Here is a 22490-nt window from a genome sequence, read left to right as displayed (position 1 = left end):
ATAAATATTAAGGATTCTAGTACTCTACTGTTTAGATCTCTACTAACCATGCCACTTTTGAGACTGAAGTAACAGTGTATTTATAGCCTTCATTCTGATTTTCACAGCTAGACATTGTCAGTTTGATTGTACCTAGGTGATCATCAATTCATTTACCTTTTTCATAAGGTTCATTCATAGGGATGATCTACCCCTAAAGATAAATGTGCATTTTATGTTGAATTTATTTTTTTTTAATGTTTTTTTTTTTTTTTTGAGAAAGAGACAGAGCAAGAAGGGGGGGAGGGGCAGAGAGAGAGGGAGGCACAGAATCCAAAGCAGACTCCATTCCAGGCTCTGAGCTGTCAGCACAGAACCTGACGCAGACCTCTAACCCACAAACCATGAGATCATGACCTGAGCCGAAATCGGAGGCTTATCCAACTGAGTCACCCAGGCACCCCTGAATTACGTTTATTAATAAGCTTCCTTATTTGACCTCAAAATTCTGAAGGTGTGGTTTCTTTACTAAAAATCACCATTATCCAAATTTAAGTGTTCTTTTCATTCTCATTCACATTAGAAACAGCAGACTAAGCAAGTCTGTGTAACATAATTATATATCCTAGGTTTGTGTCTCATTTATAGGAGTTCATATAACTACTTAGTAGTCTTGACCTTTCTTTTTTTAATTCAACTTTAAATTCCCACTTAGAAAAATGGAACACACTAAATAGAGAATAATGGCTTTTTCTAAAATCTGCTTAACCCAATCAGTTGTTTTTGGACTACACCATAAAATGCTATGAGAGTTTCATGACTGGTGCCGACAGCTTTGAAGAGATGAACACAGAGTTGCAGTCAAAGCTGAGTAAGTGTTCTCATTCCTAGTGTGCATGCTTTTAGTCATGTATTAAACTCTATTCATGGAGCTATAGCTTATTTAACCACACCCAGTGTTTAGATGAGCTATTCTAAATTTGTTTGGATGCCTACTGATTTTTGTCTTCATTGTTTCTTTGATGGAGAAAAGCTAGTTAAGCTGAAAGAATGCTGATGTTAGAGTCAGACCTGAGGCAAAACCCCTTCCTGCCTATGTGACCTTAACAAATTAATTAACCTCTCTAACAAAGTTTTGCAAGATTAGGTGGCTGTGTACATAAAGTATCAAACACACTACCAGGAACACAGAAGGTAATCACCAAATGTTATTCCTGTGATATCCCTATAATATTCTTGCTTTACTGTTTGAGTAATTAAAATTAATGGGCCATTATATTTCCAAAGAAAAAAATTCTTTATTTTTCCACTCAGTGATAATCTAGTGACATTCAGTATATACTAGCTAACTCTAAAATGTTCCAGAGGTATTCTTTTACATTTCTTTCCTTTTATTGACATAGTCTTGTATATAAAATAGTAGAACTGTGGGTAAAATAGATAAATTTAATGGAATCAGTGGAATCCAATGGAATCAATCCAAACAGGAGAATATCACCTTGCCACTACTGGCAGAAAAGTTGAAAGCATTTCCCTTATGTTGCCATGGGATGTATCTTGCTGAAGTAACAGGACAACTTCAACTTGTCCAACATAAGAAAGGGACCAAGGTAAATGATGTTTCATTTTAAAAGAGGAAAATTCACAGTGATCTAATATAAAAAGCATCTAGTGAAGTTTTTGGGGTTTTTTTTATAATTAGTTAAGCCAATTAATAGTATTCATTTATTCAAACGGTATTTATTATATGCCTACATTGGGCAAGCCACCATTTAGGCACTGAGAATACAGTCATGAATAAGAGAAAATCCCTGCTCTATGAGGCTACCTCTAACAGAGATGATAATCAAATAACTGTAAACCAAAGGGTGGCAAGTACTATGAAGAAAAATAAAGCAAGGTAAGGGAATAGACAGTGTAGTAAAGGGAAAGGTTTGCTATTTTAGAGGGTAGTATATCCTTCACTGGTAGTATTTTGACCAGTCTAGAAGGAAGTGAGGGAGAAACCAGTGGTGAAAACCTGGGGGAAAATGTTTCTAGACAGAATTGAGATCTCACTAAGTTTTGGGGTTTTCTCTCCAGAGGATTTATTTAATGTAGATGCTTCCAAGCTGGAATCATTAGCAGCAAAAAACAAAGCATTGAATGAACAGATTGCAAGATTGGAACAAGAAAGAGAAAAAGAACCGGTTAGTAAACATGCTTATTATCAGTGGGCTTATATACTTAGCTCTTTTGGATTTTTGGATTTCCTTAGAGAGTGCCAGCTATTTCTTTCCCTAAGATATAAATAAATAGCAAAATAAGCTTCTTAAAAGTTAATTTTTTTTTACATTGGACAGAACTCCCCATGAAAACATGTTTGGTGTCTCTAGAGCTTTGTTTTCCCTTGTGATTGATCAGTCTTGTGCTAATGGTGTTCACAATATGATGAAAGAGTCTAACCTACTTACATAAGACCAAAAAGATCTTTTGAACAAGGTCCCCATGTTACACACCTCTAGGGAACACTATTTACAAGAAGCCTGAATTATGTAGTTAATGAAAAGGGAATGGTGTTAAGTGGGTTTATATAATATATTATATTCTTAGGGTTTTCTAAAAGCTAAATGATAATATCCAGATATCTAATTTTATTTTGTGTATTATATTATTGAACTATCTAGACTATTCTGTAAAATACCAGATTTTAAATGTTTGTGCTCCTTCATCCTGGCCCTTGACTTTTTGTATCCCAAACTGACTTCCTGAAAAGTACATCTTAATTAGGTAGGAATGCCAAAGTTTCCTTTTAGTTCTTTTGACTTCCTCTAAAAGTGAAAGGAAAATGTAATATACTTTTCTCTAAGATGAATTTAAATAATATTGTGTCACTTTAAAGTATGGAATGGTTATCAATAAGAATAATATGTTCTTTTCTTTTAAAGAATCGTCTAGAGTCATTGAGAAAACTGAAAACTTCCTTACAAGCAGATGTTCAAAAATATCAGGCATACATGAGCAATTTGGAGTCTCATTCAGCCATTCTTGACCAGAAATTGAATGGTCTTGATGAAGAAATATCTAGAGTAGGTAAGTACAACCAATGAATGCTAAAAGAAGACATTCAGACTGGAATGTGGACTTCCTGGGGTTTATCACATGCAGAGAGAGCTTTGTCATCCATATCTTTTTTCCTTTAATGGTGAGTGGCTATAGCAGGCTACCAAGTTTTCAGTGCCTTCTACATGTATTAGTTTTCTGAGGCTGCTATAAAAAAAAAAAAAAAACAAAACACAAATTTGGTGGACTAGAACAATAGAAATTTTTTGGCTCACAATTCTAAAGGCTAGAAGTCCAAAATTTAGCATGGCTAAGCTTCCTCCAAGGACTCTAGGGGAGAATTCATTCCTCATCTCTTCCAGCTTCTGTTGTTCTTGGCATTCCTGAACTTTTGGCCATGTCACTCCAGTCTCTTCTTCATCCTCACATTGCCTCTTCTGTGTATCTGTCTCTCCTCTTCTCTTTATGTTAATTTCTCTCAGCCTCTATCTTTTACGGACATTTGTGATGGCATTTAGGACCCACTAGATAATCCAGGGTAATCTCATCTCAAAATACTTAATGTAATTATACCTGCAAAACCCCTTTTCCAAATAAGGAAATGTTTATAAATTCCAGGGATTTGGACTACATAACTTTGGGTGGCCATTAATTAGTCAACCTACTATACCTTCTAACGTGTTTTCAGGTGTCTGATTTTTTTGAAGCAAAGAGGGACCTAACTTAAGAACATATACTACCTGATATAAATATTTATTCTATTCCACCTTGTAATTAGTAAACCAGATTCTTTAATCTTTGCTGGCTTCAGTCTACTACAATTATCTTATGATCCATCACTGCCTCCTAAGCTACTTGGCAGCTTAAGCTGATTGCAAAGTAAGATGAAAAGATGGAACTACTATAATTCTCTGTAAGGAAGAGCCCAACTAAAGAACGTTTGTTTATATCCTTGTGTGTTCCTAACTTTGTTTTCATAAGCACATATCAGTCATAAAACTCTAATAATACTGTGACACATGAATTGATTGATAGTTCTGTAGTGCCAGAAGGAGAGCAAAGAAAGGTATCCATAAACGGCAGAGCCATTGGATGGCACTTTACCAAATGAATAACTCTGTGGACCTACTGTGCTATTTTTTCCAGGTGTTTGCCTGCTTCAGTTTTATTCTTGTAGGATTTTACAGGCTGTGTCTTTCCCACATAGGATTTGTGTAGCTAGTCCTTAGGATATTTGATTTATTTCTTAGTCTATGGAATATTGACCATCTGTCAAGTCAAGGATAATATTTATCTGGGGTATTTGTTTAATCAGTTTATTTTTTTCCAAACTCTAATTACATATATTAGATTTGCTCTAAACCAACTCTAAATAATTTACACTTGGTCCCTAATGTTTGTTCTCTGTGATGACAAGAAGCCATAGACTAATTTTTTATTACAGCAATATTTGTAATTAAATCAATAATTTATAATATTAATACTCTGTCTTCCTCATTGGTATTTAATTAAGACAATTTTCATACTTTCTACTTGTGAGAATTTTTTTCCAATAATTACAAGCTGAAGAGGTGAGAGAGATACTTTAGCAATCATTTACCATTCCAGATTGACTTAGTTTGAGATAATTTGATAACTTAATCTAAAATGTTTTTATTCTGAGTATTTTAACTTTATTGATTATTTAAAGTCATTTGTGGCCAAGAATGAAAGAGACCTATTTAAACTGTATGGATAATGTACATTGTGGATTTTTTGTGCAGATTCCTGTGATAAATATAACAAATTTTACTTAAACCAGCTATTAATTTATTTTGAGCTCAGATTGGAGCTTTCCAAGTATAGTGCTACAACTGAGTTATAACAAAGCCAAGATCTTGATCCTGTCAGCCTTTGGGGTGATTCTCGTGGCCCCTTTGGTCGTGAACTTCCTCATCCACCTATCCCAGACTGCTTAAAAGTACTATCATATTCTTTATAAGCTATGAATAACAAAAGGTTAGAAAACACTATTCTGTATAACCCCAAATATTTTAAGTTTGAAAACTTCTTTCTCTTTCATGATCATTTCCTGTTTGTAAGTACCATTTTGTCTTAGTACAATATAGTCATTTTTTGTTACAAATTTTGGTAAATAGACAAAGCAAGAACTTAACCATTATAGTTACTTAATATCTGATAAAACTACTGAAAATGTCAGTGAAACAAGAATAAAGTGATGTATTTAAATACAAATTTTTTTGTTGTTGTTTGTGAAAAACTGGTGGGTTTTCTGACTTACTGAAGAGAATCATACAGGAGTATTAAAAGCATTTGAATTGAATACCAGCAGTCTATCCCTCTTAAGTGTAGTAATTCTCAATCTTAATCATTATGTGTGGGGCCATATTTTTTTCATATAGCACTTTCTGAAAATCATAGCAAGCCAATAGGGAAATATGTTCCTAACATAAAACTTTAATTGTACCATCTTTCAGGAATGTTATTAACAAAGTGAGATCAAATAGAATTATCCCCCCCCAAAGAGAAGAGAAAATATATATATACATAACTTGGAAATTTAGAAATCTTAATCAACTCTATTAAATAATGGCATCAATTTCTTTGTATGAATTGAAAGAACTTAACAAATTCTTTTTCAATGCAGAACTAGAATATGAGACAATGAAACAGGAGAATACTCGCCTACAGAATATTGTTGATAACCAGAAGTACTCAGTTGCAGACATTGAGAGAATAAATCATGAAAGGAATGAACTGCAGCAGACTATTAATAAATTAACCAAAGACCTGGAGGCTGAACAACAGCAATTGTGGAATGAAGAGCTAAAATATGCAAGAGGCAAAGAGGCGGTATGTCATACCATTTTCAGAGTGGCAACTCAGAGCTGACAGTTTGTAAAGACCTATCCCTGTTAAGAAAAACTGAGTGGGTAGAATAGATTGGCTAAAAAGGTAAAACTTTTTGCATTGACATTTTACTAAATGTCACCCCAATTTCTTTCAGTCAGATTTAAGTTAACTATGTTTTTTAGCAGTGAACCAAGAAATAAAAGTCTCTAAAGCCATGAAAATAATTTTCATAAACCTTGTGCCTTTCATTCAATGTGAGTCCATTCTTCCTTTACTTATTTACTATTCAAACATTTATTTAACACCTGTTGTGTGCCACTTAGAAGAAGCTGGGCTTAGAAGAAGCCAGACTCCACTCTCCCCTTGAGAAACTTCCAATCTAGTCAATATTTTTCTACCATGAGATCAGACCCCGTTTGCATGGGGTACTGAGGAAGCATATAGTATGCCTAACCCAGATGTAGTGTGTGTGGTGTGGGGAGATGTATGAGGTGATTTTTAGAAAGGCTTCCTTGAGGGTGCCTAAGTGGCTCATTCAGTTAAGTATCTGACTTCAACTCAGGTCATGATCTCACAGTTCATGAGTTCAAGCCCATGTTGCGCTCTCTGCTGGAGATAACACCTGAACTGAATTGGGAAGTATAAGGAAGAGTTATCTTGGCAAGGTTAGGGGAGTCAGCAAACAGCATGATGGCCTCTGGCATCAGAATCTTTTCATATGGCTGCAGGTTAATAACAAGGGATAGGGACACGTAGCAACAGATAAAGACTCAAGAGAAAAAGTATAGACTAGATGATAAAGATTCTTTTCTTATTTAAAAGTTTGGACTGTATCCTAGAAGTTCCAAAAAGCCCTTAAGATTTTTAAACAGATAACTATATTTCAGAAAGATCTTGTTTTTGGTCATGTGAAAAATGGATTGGAAGGGAGCAAAACAGATAAGGATCTTTGGCAGCAATGTGGTGAGAAGTTATGAGCTGAATTTAGAGTGTATTAGTGGAGATTCAAAGAAGTAGGTGGATTCTGACTACTTAGGTAGAGTAAATAAGACTCGATGAAAGAAAAGGGATACATTCATAGTGTCTGGCTTGAGCAATGGGACAAGCAATAGTAAAACTCACTCTGAAATAGAAGTTGCCAGTCAGGAATGGAAATGGTATGCTGACCTGTTATGTCCATGGGGTGTGCAAGTGAAAATATCTACTAATCTATTATGTATCTGAACCTCAGGATAAAATAATGTAGGTTTGCAATGTAGATTACGTAAAACTCAGTATGTATTGTGATTGAAGCCATAAGGGTAGATGAATTCACCAAGGAAAAATACATAGGAAGAAGGGAGCACCAGCATCTTGAAGGACGAAGTTCCCTTAAGAGAAGCCTAAAAGAGACTGAGGACTAGCCAGAGAGGTCAAGAAGATAGAAGCTGAGAAAGGAAGAGTCAGGAAGGAATTAACAGTGTCAAATGCAATAACAGGATTTAAACATTTCTGTCAGATTCAGTAACGGCAGTCACTCTCGAACTTTACCACAACCAAATTATTTGACTTTATTTCAGTTTTGTAGGTAGTACATTATCCTTTTAGCCAACAATGTTGAAAAAGTGGGCTCATTGACCATATGAATTTCTAGATAATAATTAAAGTCTGTCCTTATTTTTGTTGGCAGTCCCTTATAAATGTTCCATACTTCTGCCTTGCTTAGCTATGCACTATTTTTCTTACTTTTTTTTAATGTTTTTTTATTATTGAGAGTAAGAGAGATAGAATGTGAGCAGGGGAGGGGCAGAGAGAGAGGGAGACCCAGAATCTGAAGCAGACTCCAGGCTCTGAGCTATCAGTACAGAGCCCAATGCAGGGCTTGAACCCATGGACTCCGAGATCATGACCTGAGCTGAAGTCGGATACTTAACTGACTGAGCCACCCAGGTGCCCCTCTCTTACTTTTTAATGTAACTCTCAATAGACGTGAACTTTTTCTTAGTGGTTCAGCATAATTTATGGACATGACACCAATGTATTCTAAAACAATAAGTTAACAAGTTGTCTAGGGACCAAATGTTTTCCTATCAAATAATTCCAAAGTGATCTTTTTTGCTATATACACTATTACATTCCTAAGAAAAAAATACGTAAGGTAAGGCTCTTTTTTAAGAAAAGGTAGTAAAACATGTCTTTCTAAGCCCTCTCTCTCTCTCTCTCTCTCTCTGTCTAAGTTTATTTATTTTGGGAGAGAGAAAGCACGAGCCAGGGAGGAGCACAGAGAGAGGGAGAGAGAGAATCCTAAGCAGGCTCTGCACTGTCAGCACAGAGCCCAACACAGGGCTCAAACTCATGAACCTCAAGATCATGACCTGAGCCAGAATGAAGAGTCAGACACTTAACTGACCTAGCCACCCAGGCACCCCTCTCTCTCTCTCTCTTTTTTTTTTTTAATGGAAAAAAACAGACTACAGAGTTTCAAAATTAAATTTTGGTTTGAAGTTGTCTACCCTAATATTTGTTTATCTATATCTATACAGTAGTTATAGTACTAAAATTTATATTTCACTGAGAAAAATTTAATCTCTGTTTTGTTCCAAAAGTAATGAGGTTTTCTCTTCTACTACTTCAAACACTCTCCTTAGTACATTATTTCTTACATATATTTACTGCTATTGTTAAAATAAAAAAAAAGTAGTTCAAAGAAAGCAGCTGTTTTTGCCCAACAAGACAATACTAGTTTTTAATCCTGGTCACCTTATAAAGTATGTTATCATTATAGGCATAATACAATAGTTTCTTTGTCAGGTTTTAACTATTTTACATTTTTAAAAATCTGTATTTTACACACCTACATATGTAATTTTTAATGTGGAATGGACAGTTCAGCATGAGCAGTAAACATTGTCTCCTTTTATAGCCCTATTTCACCATATTTTTGTTTTGCCTTGCCTATCTGTACTCTCTCATCCTCCTTATCCTCTACAGAATCTCTGTCCTGTGTGTCAAGGAGAAGCATAGACATTTATAAGAAGTAGACTATAGTGGTGATCCCAGAAGTCTTTGAACCTAGAATTTGGTAAACTTATATTTTAACCCTGGATTTGCCATTGCATACCTGTGTGACCTCAACCTGTTATCTAACCTCTCATAGCCTCAGTTTCCTTATTAATAAAGTGAGGTGTTGTTGGACCACATCAGTGAATCTGAAATGAGTTCCTTCAACATACATTAACGAATATATTTTTTCTCTCAAGCACTATGTGGGAAAGGGGAGGTTATGAATCTCTGGACCAGGTGAACTCTTAAGTTTAGCTAGCTAAAATTAGCTGTATAAATACTGTTTATTTGGAAGATCAGGATAAAAGAAGAATTTTTTTTTTTTTTTAAAGAAGAATATTATTTAGGAAATAGGTAAGCAATGATCTAATGAGGGCCAGAGTAGGCCATAGACCAGAAAACCTTAGGGTACTAAGAGAGAGATTAAAGAATGATAGCAGAATGTAACAGCTCAATGTAAACATTTATCCATCATCTTTTTTTTCTGAACTTATTTTTATTCCGCATGCCATCTCTGGCTGGTAGTAGCCTTCTGGATCTATGTTGAGATAGACACTGAGCCTGCATCTGCTCATCAGGAAAAGGTGTTATCAGTTTTCACTGTCTTAATTGGCTGTAGAAAGAATAAATGTGCCACACATTTACTCTCCCTGCAATAAGACGTGATGAAGTGCATGGGCTTGTGAAAGCTGTTTTCATTTAGATAAATAAAATGTTAGTGAAGAACAGAAGCAACTATCTCTAAAACCATTTAGTATAAAGACAAATAGAGCTACATATCTTAGTACTCCCTAGAGAGCTACCGTATTACAAATTGGAGTAGTTTAAATTATTTCCTGATTCATTAGTAAGAAATCTTAAATGTAATATATATCTCCTAAATGCCAAGTACTCTTCTAGGTCCTAAGGGGATGCAGCTGCTTTCATTGAGCTCACAATGAAAGTGAATAAATATGTCAGGTAGTAATAAGTGCTATGAATAGGGGCGTCTGGGTGGCTCAGTCAGTTAAGCATCTGACTTTGGCTGCGGTCATGATCTCACAGTCCGTGAGTTCAAGCCCCACATCAAGCTCTGTGCTGACAGCTCAGAGCCTGGAGCCTGCTTCAGATTCTGTGTGTCTCTCTCTGCCCTTGCCCCACTCATGCTCTGTCTCTGTCTCTCTCTCTGTCAAAAATGATAAACAAATATTAAAAAATAAAAAGTGCTATGAATAAAAATAAAGTAAGAGGATTAAGAAATTTGGGGGGCTACATTTGAGCAAAAGCCTTTCTGATAATGTAATTTGAACAGAGCCCTGAAGGAAGGGATAGAGACCAGGTAATATGGAATTGTTTTACTAAAATATTTTTGTTAAGGGGTGCAAACCTGCTTGGGATTCTCTCTCTCCCTCTCTCTTTGCCCCTACCCCTCTCATTCTCTCTCTCTCTCTCTTTCAAATAAACATTTTTTTAAAAATAAAATATTTCTGTTAAAATAACATTTGAGACTTAAATGATTACATTTCACTTATTTTAGATAAATGAAATGTTTTATTTTTTAGGGGCTCCTGGGTGGCTCAGTCAGTTGGTTAAGCATCCGACTTTGGCTCGGGCCATCTCATTGTTCATGGGTTCAAGCCCCACATCAGGCTCTGTGCTGACAGCTCAGAGCCTGGAGCCTGCTTCGCATCCTGTTTTTCCCTCTCTCTCCACCCCTCCCCGGCTCGTGCCCTCTCTCTGTCTCTCAAAAATAAATTTAAAAAAAAAAACAAAAAAAGAAATGTTTACTTTTTAAATTGATAAATCCAGGGGCGCCTGGGTGGCTTAGTCAGTTGAGCATCCAACTTTGGCTCAGGTCATGATCTCACGGTTTGTGAGTTCGAGCCCCACGTCAGGCTCTGTGCTGACAGCTCAGAGCCTGGAGCCTGCTTCGGATTCTGTGTCTCCTTCTGTCTCTGCCCATCCCCCACTTGTGCTCTGTCTCTGTCTCTCAAAAGTAAATAAATAAATGTAAAAAAATTTTTTTTTGAAAGATAAATCTAAAGTTTGTGTTGTTTTCATGATTTCTCTGCCTGGCACTTTAAAAAGTAAATTTTAGTTTATACCTAGATATGGATTCTTGTTCCGAGCTATTTGGAAATGAGAAGAACATTAGGAAGAACAGTAAGATAAGAACAGATAAGAAAGAACAGTAGGATATTGCTTACTAATTATAGTTTTTAAATTACCCTACAGGTTGTGAATAATATCTTTCATTCTTATATACCAAATTACAAAACTAAAAAAAATACATATAATTTTTGTGTAAAATTGCAGATGCCAGTTGAAAACCATATGGAATAGGGCTATTTGGTTTACTTTAACATTTATTTTGGTGTTCTTACAGATTGAAACACAATTATCTGAGTATCACAAGTTGGCCAGAAAATTAAAACTTATTCCTAAGGGTGCTGAAAATTCCAAAGGTTATGACTTTGAAATTAAGTTTAATCCTGAAGCTGGTGCCAACTGCCTTGTCAAATACAGAGCTCAAGTTTATGTAAGTAATCATGAGATTAATTAATTAATCTTCAAAAGATTTTTAAATGATATGATTGATGTTTATTTATTTATAACTAATAGTTTAAACATCAGCCTGTTCATGACTGAGGTCAGAGCATGGAAATAAAACACTAAAACCTTTTATCTTCCATCTTTTTGATAGTTAGAAATCTATTCTACTTTTCTCTTTGAATTACAAAGCCTCTCTACCTACTTTATCAATTCAACTATCTGATAGAAACTTTGATTACATTTAAAATACACACCAGGGTTATAAAGAGAAAAATTACCTGACTCTTAATCTTAAATTGATACTTGTCCCAATAGAGGCAGATATAAATAAATAATTGCTATATATGTACTTTATTAGAAACGTTTACAAGATATGGTATTGATCAATTCTTGCCAGAATTAAAGAGAAAGAAAAGTTTCTACAGAAATGGTGAACCTGGAATGAAGTCTTAAAAGATGAGGTATTTATTGGGATGGTCTGTGGGAAAGAGTTTCAGGTACAAGGACACACATGAAGGCATGAAATATAACAGGACATTAAGTAACACCAGTAGTCAATAATGAAAAGTGTGCACCTAATTTTTAAATATGTCCAAGGATGTAATTTGGAGAAGAAAATTTTTAAATCGTTCTATTGCAACTTCTTAGTTATTCACAGATATTAGTATTTTAGTAGCCCCCACAGAAATGTCAACTTTCAAAATACTTAGTTTTTGAATAAAGAATATCAGAGTATAAAGCTATGCATTTTTCCCTTGAGAATCATTCATTCAATACATTATTTATTGAGTACATATTAAGTTCCATACCAGCTAGGTGCTAGAGATGAAACACCCAGAAAGATACAGTTCCTACTTTCCCAATGATCACAGTTTATTTAGTGAACAGACTGTGATTAAATAAAGTCAGACTCATTTTCAATAGAAAAATCCACCCAGTAAACATTTAATCTTTTACTGAATTGTTTCTCAAGCAATAGCTGGGTAGGCAGGTAGACAGACACTGCTGCAAGAAAATAAAACCTGCATCAAATCAGTATAGGAAGGATTACCCAATACAAAAAGAATGCATATTCTTGGAAAAGGGGAAAGTTTTTCTGTGATCTTTGGACATAGTTTTACATAATAATAGAACAATAGAAATAGAAATAGCATCCAGAAGGTGCAACCCAACCGTCACAAATAATATTTGGAGAAAAGTTCTTAGATTAAAAAGGCATTGCATCTTTCAAAGAAAAAGAGCAGCCAAAATTAAAACTCCGCAATTAATAACTTCAAAAGACCTACTAAAAACATAGTAACATAAAATTTTCTTTTGGTGATGAAGATGATTTGGAACAAGAGGCGGTGTGATTACACAACATTGTACTAAATGCCACTAAACTATACACTTTAAAAGAAGTAGTTTTATATTAAATTCATTTTAACTTAATGATTTCAGTTTAACCATTTTAAAGTGAGTTTGACCTCAATTAAAACATAGTAATGGGAAACTATTCGAACAGAGGACGAACATAAGGAATGCAAGCAGATTATGAGCTTCAAGACTGGTGAACATGTGGAGAAGTAGGGAGAGTGGCACACCCAGAGGGCATGGAAGTTCTGCATCCCTTTCCGAGTACCTTACGCTCTGCATCTCTCCCATCTGGCTGTTCCTGACTTTTATCATTACTTAAATAAACTGGTAAACATCTGCTTATTCTGGACACCCATCTTGCTTTTTTTCATGGAACAACCTCCCCTGGTTATCTCTCCGCAGTTGTATTTCAAGATCTTCCCAGTTCTTTTTGCAGCCTCAGACTCCTCCATGTGTAACTTATTCAGTCATTCCCTGCTGGCGGATATTTGCTGTGTTTCAAGTCTTTTCTATTACAGTGGAGTTCCAATGAATAGCAAAAAGAAGAAATACAAGCAGATAATTGTGAAACTAAGCAGTTGAAAAGGATTAAGAGAAAAATACAAATTGTTTTCAAGAAAGATACTGCATTAAAATAAGTATACTTATAAAATGTTTAAATAATAGCAGTGTATCTCCAGAATGGATAAAGCAAATCTAAAATATTCCAGGTATTGAAAAGCAAAAGCAAGTTGCATTCTACAGTTAGAAAAATTACATTGAAAATTAGTTTTATTGTCTTATTTCTGATGTATTAATTTAGTTTAAAAATATCATAACTTCACTTTTTTTCCTCCAAAATTGGCTCCTTCTATTGCAATGTGTAGATGCCTCATGAGAAATTTTGTAATTACATATATCATATGGATCTCCTAATCCTATGTCTTTTGTAGGTGCCACTTAAGGAACTATTGAACCAAACTGAAGAAGAAATTAATAAAGCTCTAAATAAAAAAATGAGCTTAGAGGATACTTTAGAACAAGTAAGTAACAAAACAGTTATTAAAAGCAAAAGTAAGGGGCGCCTGGGTGGCTCAGTCGGTTAAGCAATGACTTTGGCTCAGGACATGATCTCGCGGTCTGTGGGTTCGAGCCCCACGTCGGGTTCTGTGCTGACAGCTCAGAGCCTGGAGCCCGCTTCGGATTCTGCGTCTTCCTCTCTCTGTTCCTCCCCTGCTCATTCTCTGTCTCTCTCTGTCTCTCAAAAATAAACGTTAAAAAAAATTTTTTTTAAATAAAAAAAATAAAAGCAAAAGTAAGATATTTAACACTTAAATGTGATTTGTAATTTTTAATTGTTAAGGAATGAACTTTTAATAAGATATTATAGAAAATGAGAGTTGGGTATACCCTTGACTTGGAAACATTTGAAGTAATTTTTTAAATAACTTAAACATTCTAGGCTTTACATATCATTGATGAAGTGATACGAAACTGAATAAATTTCCCTTGACTTTAAATGGAGAATTTCCTCCTTCAACTTGAAATAATTTAATATCCTTTTTTTTTTAAGTTTTATTTTTATTTAAGTAATCTCATACCCAGTGTAGAGCTCAAACTCACAACCCCAGATCAAGAGTCGCATGCTCTTCCAACTAAGCCAGATGGGCACCCCTTAATATCCCTTTTTGTGCTAAAAGGAATTTGACATGGCTCCCTTAAAAGTAGATATATATCATTTGGGGCTAGAGGCTAAGTAGCTATGATAAATTAAGAGATTTTTATTTACCAAATTTTTCACTCCGCACCATGAAATTCAGGGGAACTCAAATGCCTATAAAAGTCTATTTCCAAAAGTAAGTTTCAGAAAGTTCCTTCTTCTAAGATACTTGAAACATGATATGACCAATATCTCTCAGAGAGAACAGTACTATCGATTTGGTAATCTTTAAATATTGTTATACTTGATTAAGAAAAGTTAAGAAGCTACTTCTCAACTGCAAACAAAAGGTATTGTTTATGTGACACCAAATAATTGAAGGAAAACCCCAGTTAATTCATATATTCAAGAACTATTGTGGCATTTCAGGATACAAAATCCTATCTTTACCAGGAATAGAAATTTTTTTTCTTATCTGGAAATAAAGCCTATGCATTAAACGAATAATTATGCAAGTAACCCACGTTTTTTACATGTTAACAAATTGTATCAAGATTTACTTTGTATTAGAAAGAATTTCCAATCAAAAAAATAGTAAACTTTGTAACATTAGATAAGTGGGCAGTTTCATGATACTATTGTTATTATAATTTGGGGTTTCTGTAACATCACACATTGGAAAGCAGGAATTGGGACTGCTTTAACAGGTACTCCACAGATGTGACTGTTATTCAAGATGAAGTCTTCCCTTAGCTTCCTTCAGTTTGATTTCTCTCTTCTGTTGGAATGGGCACTAAACCTATAGATTTTCAAACTGAATTGAAACTTTTTAAAACTTTTTTTAATGTTTATTTATTTTGAGAGAGAGAGAGATAGAACAGGGGAGGTGCAAAGAGAGAGCATTCCAAGCAGGCTGTCAGCACAGAGCCCAGCACAGGACTCGAACCCACAAACCACAAGATCATGACCCAAGCTGAACCAAGAGTTGGACGGTCAACTGACTGAGCCACCTAGGCACCCCAGACTTGAAACTTTTTAAGGGCTATAAGCAGGAAATTTGGGGGGGTGAACAAAATGGGGATTATAAGATGTGTACTATAGGCTAGGCCCAATATTAATATTCCAAAGGTAAATATAACAAGTTTATATAAAATGTAAACTACCATTTGGAGAAAAAGACTGACCTGCGGTTATGCTAATCAGATTTGCATTTTTGCAAAACCCCTTTGGGCATAGAAAAAAATGACTTGTGGGGAAGCAACTAAAATTGTTAAGAGGTTAAACCAAAGTACAAATAGAAGGAAGTGGACAGGTTTAGGAAATGTTGAGGTAGAACCCAAGCATTTTTGATGGACTTTTAAAGCTAAGAGAGAAAGGAGCACTGACAGTGGCTTCCATCTTCCCGGTGCGGGTAACCCTGCAGAGAAAAAAATGAGTGCATGTGACCAGGAGAGTACTAGAGATGTTGAGCTTACTGTTTACAGAAAATAGACCTCCAAAAGGAAGCTGAAACAATAGATTCAGAACATAGGGGAGAGATCAAGTCTAAAAATACACATTTCAGGGTCTTTACCATATACATGATACTTTGAAGCCAGATGTGAGTGATATTTCTTAGAATATGTAGAGGAAAGTGGCAGAGGATTAAATCTTGAGAAATAGCACCACTTAAGCAATTCAAGGAAGGAGATTATGGGGAAAACTCTTAGAAGTGGACAAAATAGTTGGAGATCACTGGAAGAGAAAATGCTATAAAAGCCAAAAGCCAAAGTAGGGAAGACTTTCAAGAAAGTCCTGATTTTAACTAAACTACTTATTGTAGTGTTAGTTCGTTCTCTCTCTCTCTCTCTCTCTCTCTCTCTCTCTCTCCCTCCCTCTCTCCCCCCTCCCCCCCCTCCCCCTCCCCCCTCCCTCCTCTCTTCCCCCCCCCCCATATCATATACACCTTACACCTATACAATGGTATATATACATTATATCAAAACTAGGGGAAAAAAGAAATGATTAGTAATATCATATGCTTCAGAAACTGAAGATTAAACTATTTCTTAAATTTGACAATTTAACCAAATTAAGATGGCATAAGATAAAATAGCTATTTGACATTAGTAATGACTAAACGTAAATTAATGAATTAAAATAATTAAACAAATGTTAAAATTTCAACTGGGTAAATTTGAAGATCTAATTGACTTTACTCAGCAATTCATGAATTGGGCAGTATTCCATTTAACAATTAGAAACTCTAAAGGACTACAGAAAGGAAAACAATTTTTAATACAGGACAAGGAAGTCACACACATACACACAAAAGGATCATTTCAGGCAAGATTTCACCTCCCTTTGAAAGACAAAAGGGTCTTATGAGGTGGATTACCTCAGTGGTGCTAACCAGAAACTCCAGACTGACCTGTTAAGATTATATTCCTGGGGAAGGTTGAAATTGCAGTTAGGTTGAATATTAAGCTCTGGTTTGGTGACATGGGCCCAGCACAAGTAACTCCATTTTGAACTGGTAGTTTCCTTTAGTTTTCCCCTTTTGATCACGCTATCACCTTGATTGAGAGATACGATCGCAATTTAAGGCATCAGCACCACTTGCAGCTTTTGTTGTTCCTTTGTGTGATATCCATGACCTAAGTCATGACATTTTTGCTTAATCTCTGTGACAGTCACAGGTCTCAGTTCTAGGTTCATATTCCTTAAGTCTGTCATTCTTTTCACTTTCCTGATGTTCTAGTCCTAGGGAGATCATTTACCTGATAGTTCAAGGCTGCAAACATACACTTAAAGTTTTTGAGAGAATACAACATAGTAGGAGATTTTTATGATTATAACAAATAAGTCCAATGTTTGGACTGTACTTTCCAACCATGGTCCCCAAGACCCAAACCAATCAAAATCAAGTAAGGCAAAGAAAGACCCCACTAAAGGAGTCATCTTTTTAAACCAAGTGGCTTACTCAGTGATCTTATATAACTGAGTTTCAGTTTCCCCAGAAATGTTAGTCCAGGTGCAACAGGTAGTGTTGGCCATAGCACAAACACCTCCCTGGTCAGTTAAAAGATAATCAAGGGCTGTTCTGTTACCAAGAACAACTTTGGCCAGAGTCAAAGGAAGCTAATTTTGAGTCATGAATGCCTCCTACGAAATCCCTCTGACTTGACAGTTTAAATTTAGGGAGTTGACCAGTGAGGTATCTCAGTATGGGCAGTTAGAGGCACAGTTAAATAACCTAAGAGGCATTATCCAATTATATGTTAGCCATTTAGGCCTTCATAGTCCCAGGGGGGATGATAACCACCACAGACAAAGAAAAACCCTGTTGGGGCACAAATCATTCCCATTAAGGAAGTCCTGTTAATGGATTAAATCACAAGGATTGCTGCATTTACCTATACACACCAAGGGTCAGTTAGGTTTTGTCCTAGCCTGAAATAAAAAGTTGTTCCAAATACCCCCTTAGCAATGGCCTGGGAGATACAGATGATGGCTTTATCTTTCCAGACCAGTGCCAAAGTAAAGGAAGAGAATAGAAGATGGCATGTTTAAAGTACGAAGTCTTGATCCAGTGTCTTGAGAAGAAGCAGTCTGCCTTGCTGTCAGCTATTTCTCTTCTTGGTCAATTTGATTGGGAAGTCTCCATCATTTGCACAGGACTAGATGTCAGGCAGAGCCTTCTTCAGCTGTGAGATATGTATTTAGGGTTCAAGTCCCTGAAATCTTGCTGCCATCTGGGTAGTAAGGAGGTAGTAATAGTCCCTTTCAAGGAGATTCAAGGCAGTCTTGGTTCTTAATGTTCCAAATCAGAAGTCAGGGGAGAAAAATGGAAACATTAATTTGGACAGTTATAGCCAGATATTTGAAGAAATTAGAAGAATGCAGGACCTAGTCCAATCTATTGGTATGTAACAGAACCTCAGAGACAACAGGATTAGAATTTAATATCTACACAGGTTCAAACATAATTTTTCTCTCTACAATTACCCCCATTTTACCAAAGATAACCACAATAAAACTAATTTATATGCATTAGACTTGGCCTGATTAATTACATAAGAATAGCAAGAAAAGTGATTGACCATATAAGCTCTTTTTAAAATTACTTTGCTGGAAACTTGTAAGCAAGGTGTACCAGATTGATTTTTGCAAGGGGCTTTATTGACTCCCTTAAAGTCAACCTTAGTTCCTTAAGAGTGTCCAGTCATATATGAGTCTATGCAAACCTCTCTCAAATATGAAAATCCAATCAAAGCCTTGATAATATACCCAATATTTCCAATTGTGTGTCTTATTACAAGGAGACAGGTTGTTAATGAACTTATACAAATAACTAACTGTATTATGAAAAGAATACTCAAAAGAGTTTCCAAAATCTGAACCAGGTAGAAAAAGTAAATGTTTCATCATTGCTTATAAAGATATACTTTAGGAGTGTCGGGGTGGCTCAGTCTTGGTTAAACATCTGACTCTTGATCTTGGCTCAAGTCATGATCTCATGGTTTGTGGGATGGAGCCCTGCATTGGGCTCTGTGCCGACAAGCGCAAAGCCTACTTGGGATTCTCTCTCCCTCTCTCTCTCTGCCTCTCCCCCACCCAGATACATAAACTTTAAACATATGTGTGTGTGTGTGTATATATATATGTATATGTATATATATATATATATATACATATACATATATATATTTACAAATTGTTGTAATATATATATTGTAAATATATATATTTACAAATTGTTGTAAATCCTACATATCTTAAGACAAAGGTGTCCTTAAATCTGGAAAAGCAAAACATTATACAACAGCATTTCAAACAACAAATCATAAAAAGTTATGATCATCCTCCTCAGTTCATTCAGTTCCATGTTACTAATTCTTATTATACTTGAATCCAGTTTACTGTTAGTTTTGGAAATTCTTACCCAGTCCAGTTTTATGATCATAAAGTTATCAGAAATCTGTACTTGTCAAAAGCCCTTTCCTTACATCTCCTTGAAGATGAAGTATTTTTGCAGGAAACTATTGCAGAGTATCAGGGTAAAACAATAACAGTCTGTGAATGACAAAAGACTTGTAAAAATGTCCATTGTTGAAATCTGATTAAAGTTCACTGTAATGGAATTGACAAGGAAAGTTGGTTATTTCAGTAACATGGAATATTTTAAGATAATAAGTGGAATTATGACTGATAACACTCTACCAAGATATATTAGACTTTGGGGATTTAGTACAACTTCTAGAAAACTTATATATTTACATAAATACAATAGAAAGAAAGCTTAGTCTTCTTACTTGACAATACTTCCCGCATAATTTAACATATCAAATAAGCCTAATTAGTTTAGCATCTCTTCTTTTTCTGGAGAGATAACAAGTCTTTTGGGAGGTTCTAGAAGCCCTCCAGAAAATCTCAAAGTTAGTTTGAGGTTGAAAAGTTAGTTCGCTTTGGAGAAGTTTGTAGGAATATGAAGAGGTTTTAAGATACTTTGTCAAATAAGATCATAGGTCACTGTGAAACAATACTTAGTTATCCGTTTAACTATGGTGACAAAGACTTCACAGACAAATACAGAAAGTAAAATAGTTATAAGTAAAACTTAGCTCTTCTAATAAAGAATGCTCAGCTTTCTTAAGTAATCAAAGACCTGATAAAAACAACACAGGAAATTATTTTAAGAAAACAAAATCTTTGCTTTCTAGGCAGATTACTTTAAAAGTTAAGAAAAAAGTTTGCTTAAATTTCTAAATGAGTGGACCAGTAATCTGAGAAAACTTTGCTCTGTTAACAGAAAGAAAACCACATTCTAAGTTTGTACTAGCTTATTTTTTATATTAAAACTCTTTTACTTAATTAAATTTATTCTTTTTTTTTTTTTTTTTTTTTAATGTTTATTTGAGAGAGAGAGAACAGGGGAGGGGCAGAGACGGGGGGGAAGAGAATCCCAAGTCCCTGATCCGGGGCTCAGACTCGCAAACCGTGAGATCATGAGCTGAGCCAAAATCAAGATTTCGACACTTAACCGACTGAGCCACACAACAGCCCCTAAATTCATTCTAATCAGCCAACCCTGACCACACATAGAATGGGTTTCCCTTATTATTTCTAGCAATTTCAGTTACACATAGTAGAATTTTTAACCCTCGGAAACTTTTAATTTCTAGTGAAATCTAAGTAAGAAATTATAAATTGTCTTTTCCATTACCATTATATGAATTAGCAGACTAATAAATACTTTTTTATGACTTTAAGAAACATGTGCTTTCTCACAGAAGATTTGTCAGAGCAGCATAACACATGTTTAATAGTAGACCCACATACCTTTATAGTTCCTCTGTAAAAGGAAGTAAAAAGTGGATAAACCGACATTCAGTAATTAACGTTTCAGTATTTTATCTTACTTGGAAATAATATGAATAGTGAATGAATTTAACGCAACTCATCATTTAACTTAACCTAGCAAAACTTTAAAGTTCCAGGTTAAAAAAAAAAGATTTGGGAAAACTATTTAAAAATTCACCTAAAACCTTTTTATCTAATTTACATCCATTTAATATACTTGTTCTTTACTGTGTTTATTTTTTAACATTTTTAAAGTTTATTTATTTGGAGAGAGAGAGAGATGCAGAATGCCAAGCAGGCTCTGTGCTGAGGCTCTAACTCACAAATCAAATGATTATGACCTGATTGAGATCAAGAGTCAGACGCTTAACTGACTGAGCCACCCAGGTGCCCCTTTACTATGTTTAGTTTACCCACCAAAAGTTTATTAAACAAAGTCACCCATCAGCCCAAGCTAATTTTTCTTGCTGACAAATTTTGTAACAGATAACATTAACTCATTTGATTGATAAGCCCAGGTGGAATAAGACTTGTATGTAAGTATTTTATTCAATGTTGATATCTCTTAAGGAAGGTTTATTTTAATTAAATCAACAAAGTTAAGCTAACTTAAGCACTTATGTGATATGCATTCAGAAAGCATTTGGGTTAGGGGTGCCTGGGTGGCCCAGTCGGTTAAGCATCTGACTCTTGGGTTTTGCTCAGGTTACAATCTCACAGTTCATGAGTTCCAGCCCTGCATCAGGCTCTGTGCTGACAGTGCAGAGCCTGCCTGGGATTCTCTCTCTCCCTCTCTCTTTGCCCCTCCTCTGCTCTATCAAAATAAAAAACTTAAAAAAAAAAAAAAAAAAAAGAAAGAAAGAAAGAAAGAAAGCATTTGGGTTAGTTTCTATTATATTTTAACAATTTTTATGAATACTTTAAGCACTTATTTAAGTCCAGTTAAATAGAGCTTTTTTACAGACTAATTTTAGTAAGACCGTCCAGAGGCAGAAAATACCACACATCTATAACACACATATAATAGACACACATAAACATGTAAACAGAGACCTTATAACTTGTGTTTTTCATTTTTTTTCTTGATAAAAATTACCTTCCTGAAGTTGTACTTTAACATGTACATCTCAAAGGCACCAGGAAAGAATACAAGTTACAAGTCATTTAAGATAAATAGGGGAGGTTTGGAGATTGTTTAAAATAAAAATAGATGAATTTTGTATTGTCTCTAGGGCTGCATTTCTAGTTTTGTAAAGAAGTGAGTAAATTTAAAGATCTAATTGGCTTTGTTCAACAGTTCATGAATCAGGCAGCATCCCATTTAGCAAACAGAAAAGAGCTTCAAAGGACTATAGAAAGGAAAGTTTTTAAAGGCAGGACAAGGAAGTCATAAACCAAAAAAAGAGGATTATTTCAGGAAAAGTCACCTCCCCTTGAGGAACAAAATGGTCTTAGTAGGCAGATTACTACCTCAGTGGTGCTAACAAATTCCAGACTTGACCTGTTAAGATTACATCCCTGGGGAAGGTTGAAACAGCAATTAGATCTGGAGAAACAAAAACATAGTTATGAAGGAACTTGTCTATTCTTTTTTTTTTTTTTTTTCCTTTTTTAAGTTTATTTATTTTGAGAGAGGGAGAGCATACAAGCAGGGAGGGACAGATAGAGAGAATCCCACTCAGGCTCCGTTCTCACAGCAGGACTC

At 35.1% G+C, this 22490-nt stretch overlaps 1 protein-coding gene across 2 annotated transcripts in view; it reads left to right on the top strand.

Moving 5' to 3' along the window:
* Positions 1 to 22490, top strand: part of NDC80 (NDC80 kinetochore complex component) — a 62229-nt gene that overhangs the window by 17818 nt on the left and 21921 nt on the right. For both annotated transcript variants that reach the window (XM_042911045.1, XM_042911044.1), the window contains 6 exons: positions 757 to 850; positions 2062 to 2168; positions 2907 to 3051; positions 5669 to 5874; positions 11282 to 11434; positions 13737 to 13826. In XM_042911045.1, coding sequence (XP_042766979.1) covers positions 757 to 850; positions 2062 to 2168; positions 2907 to 3051; positions 5669 to 5874; positions 11282 to 11434; positions 13737 to 13826 — 795 coding nt within the window. The remainder of the gene's footprint in view (positions 1 to 756; positions 851 to 2061; positions 2169 to 2906; positions 3052 to 5668; positions 5875 to 11281; positions 11435 to 13736; positions 13827 to 22490) is intronic.

Source organism: Panthera leo, chromosome D3 (genome assembly GCF_018350215.1).
Source record: "Panthera leo isolate Ple1 chromosome D3, P.leo_Ple1_pat1.1, whole genome shotgun sequence".
In the NCBI taxonomy this organism is placed as follows: domain Eukaryota; kingdom Metazoa; phylum Chordata; class Mammalia; order Carnivora; family Felidae; genus Panthera; species Panthera leo.
The sequence above is the reverse complement of the archived record's forward strand: the minus strand, read 5'-3'. Positions and strand labels throughout refer to the sequence as shown.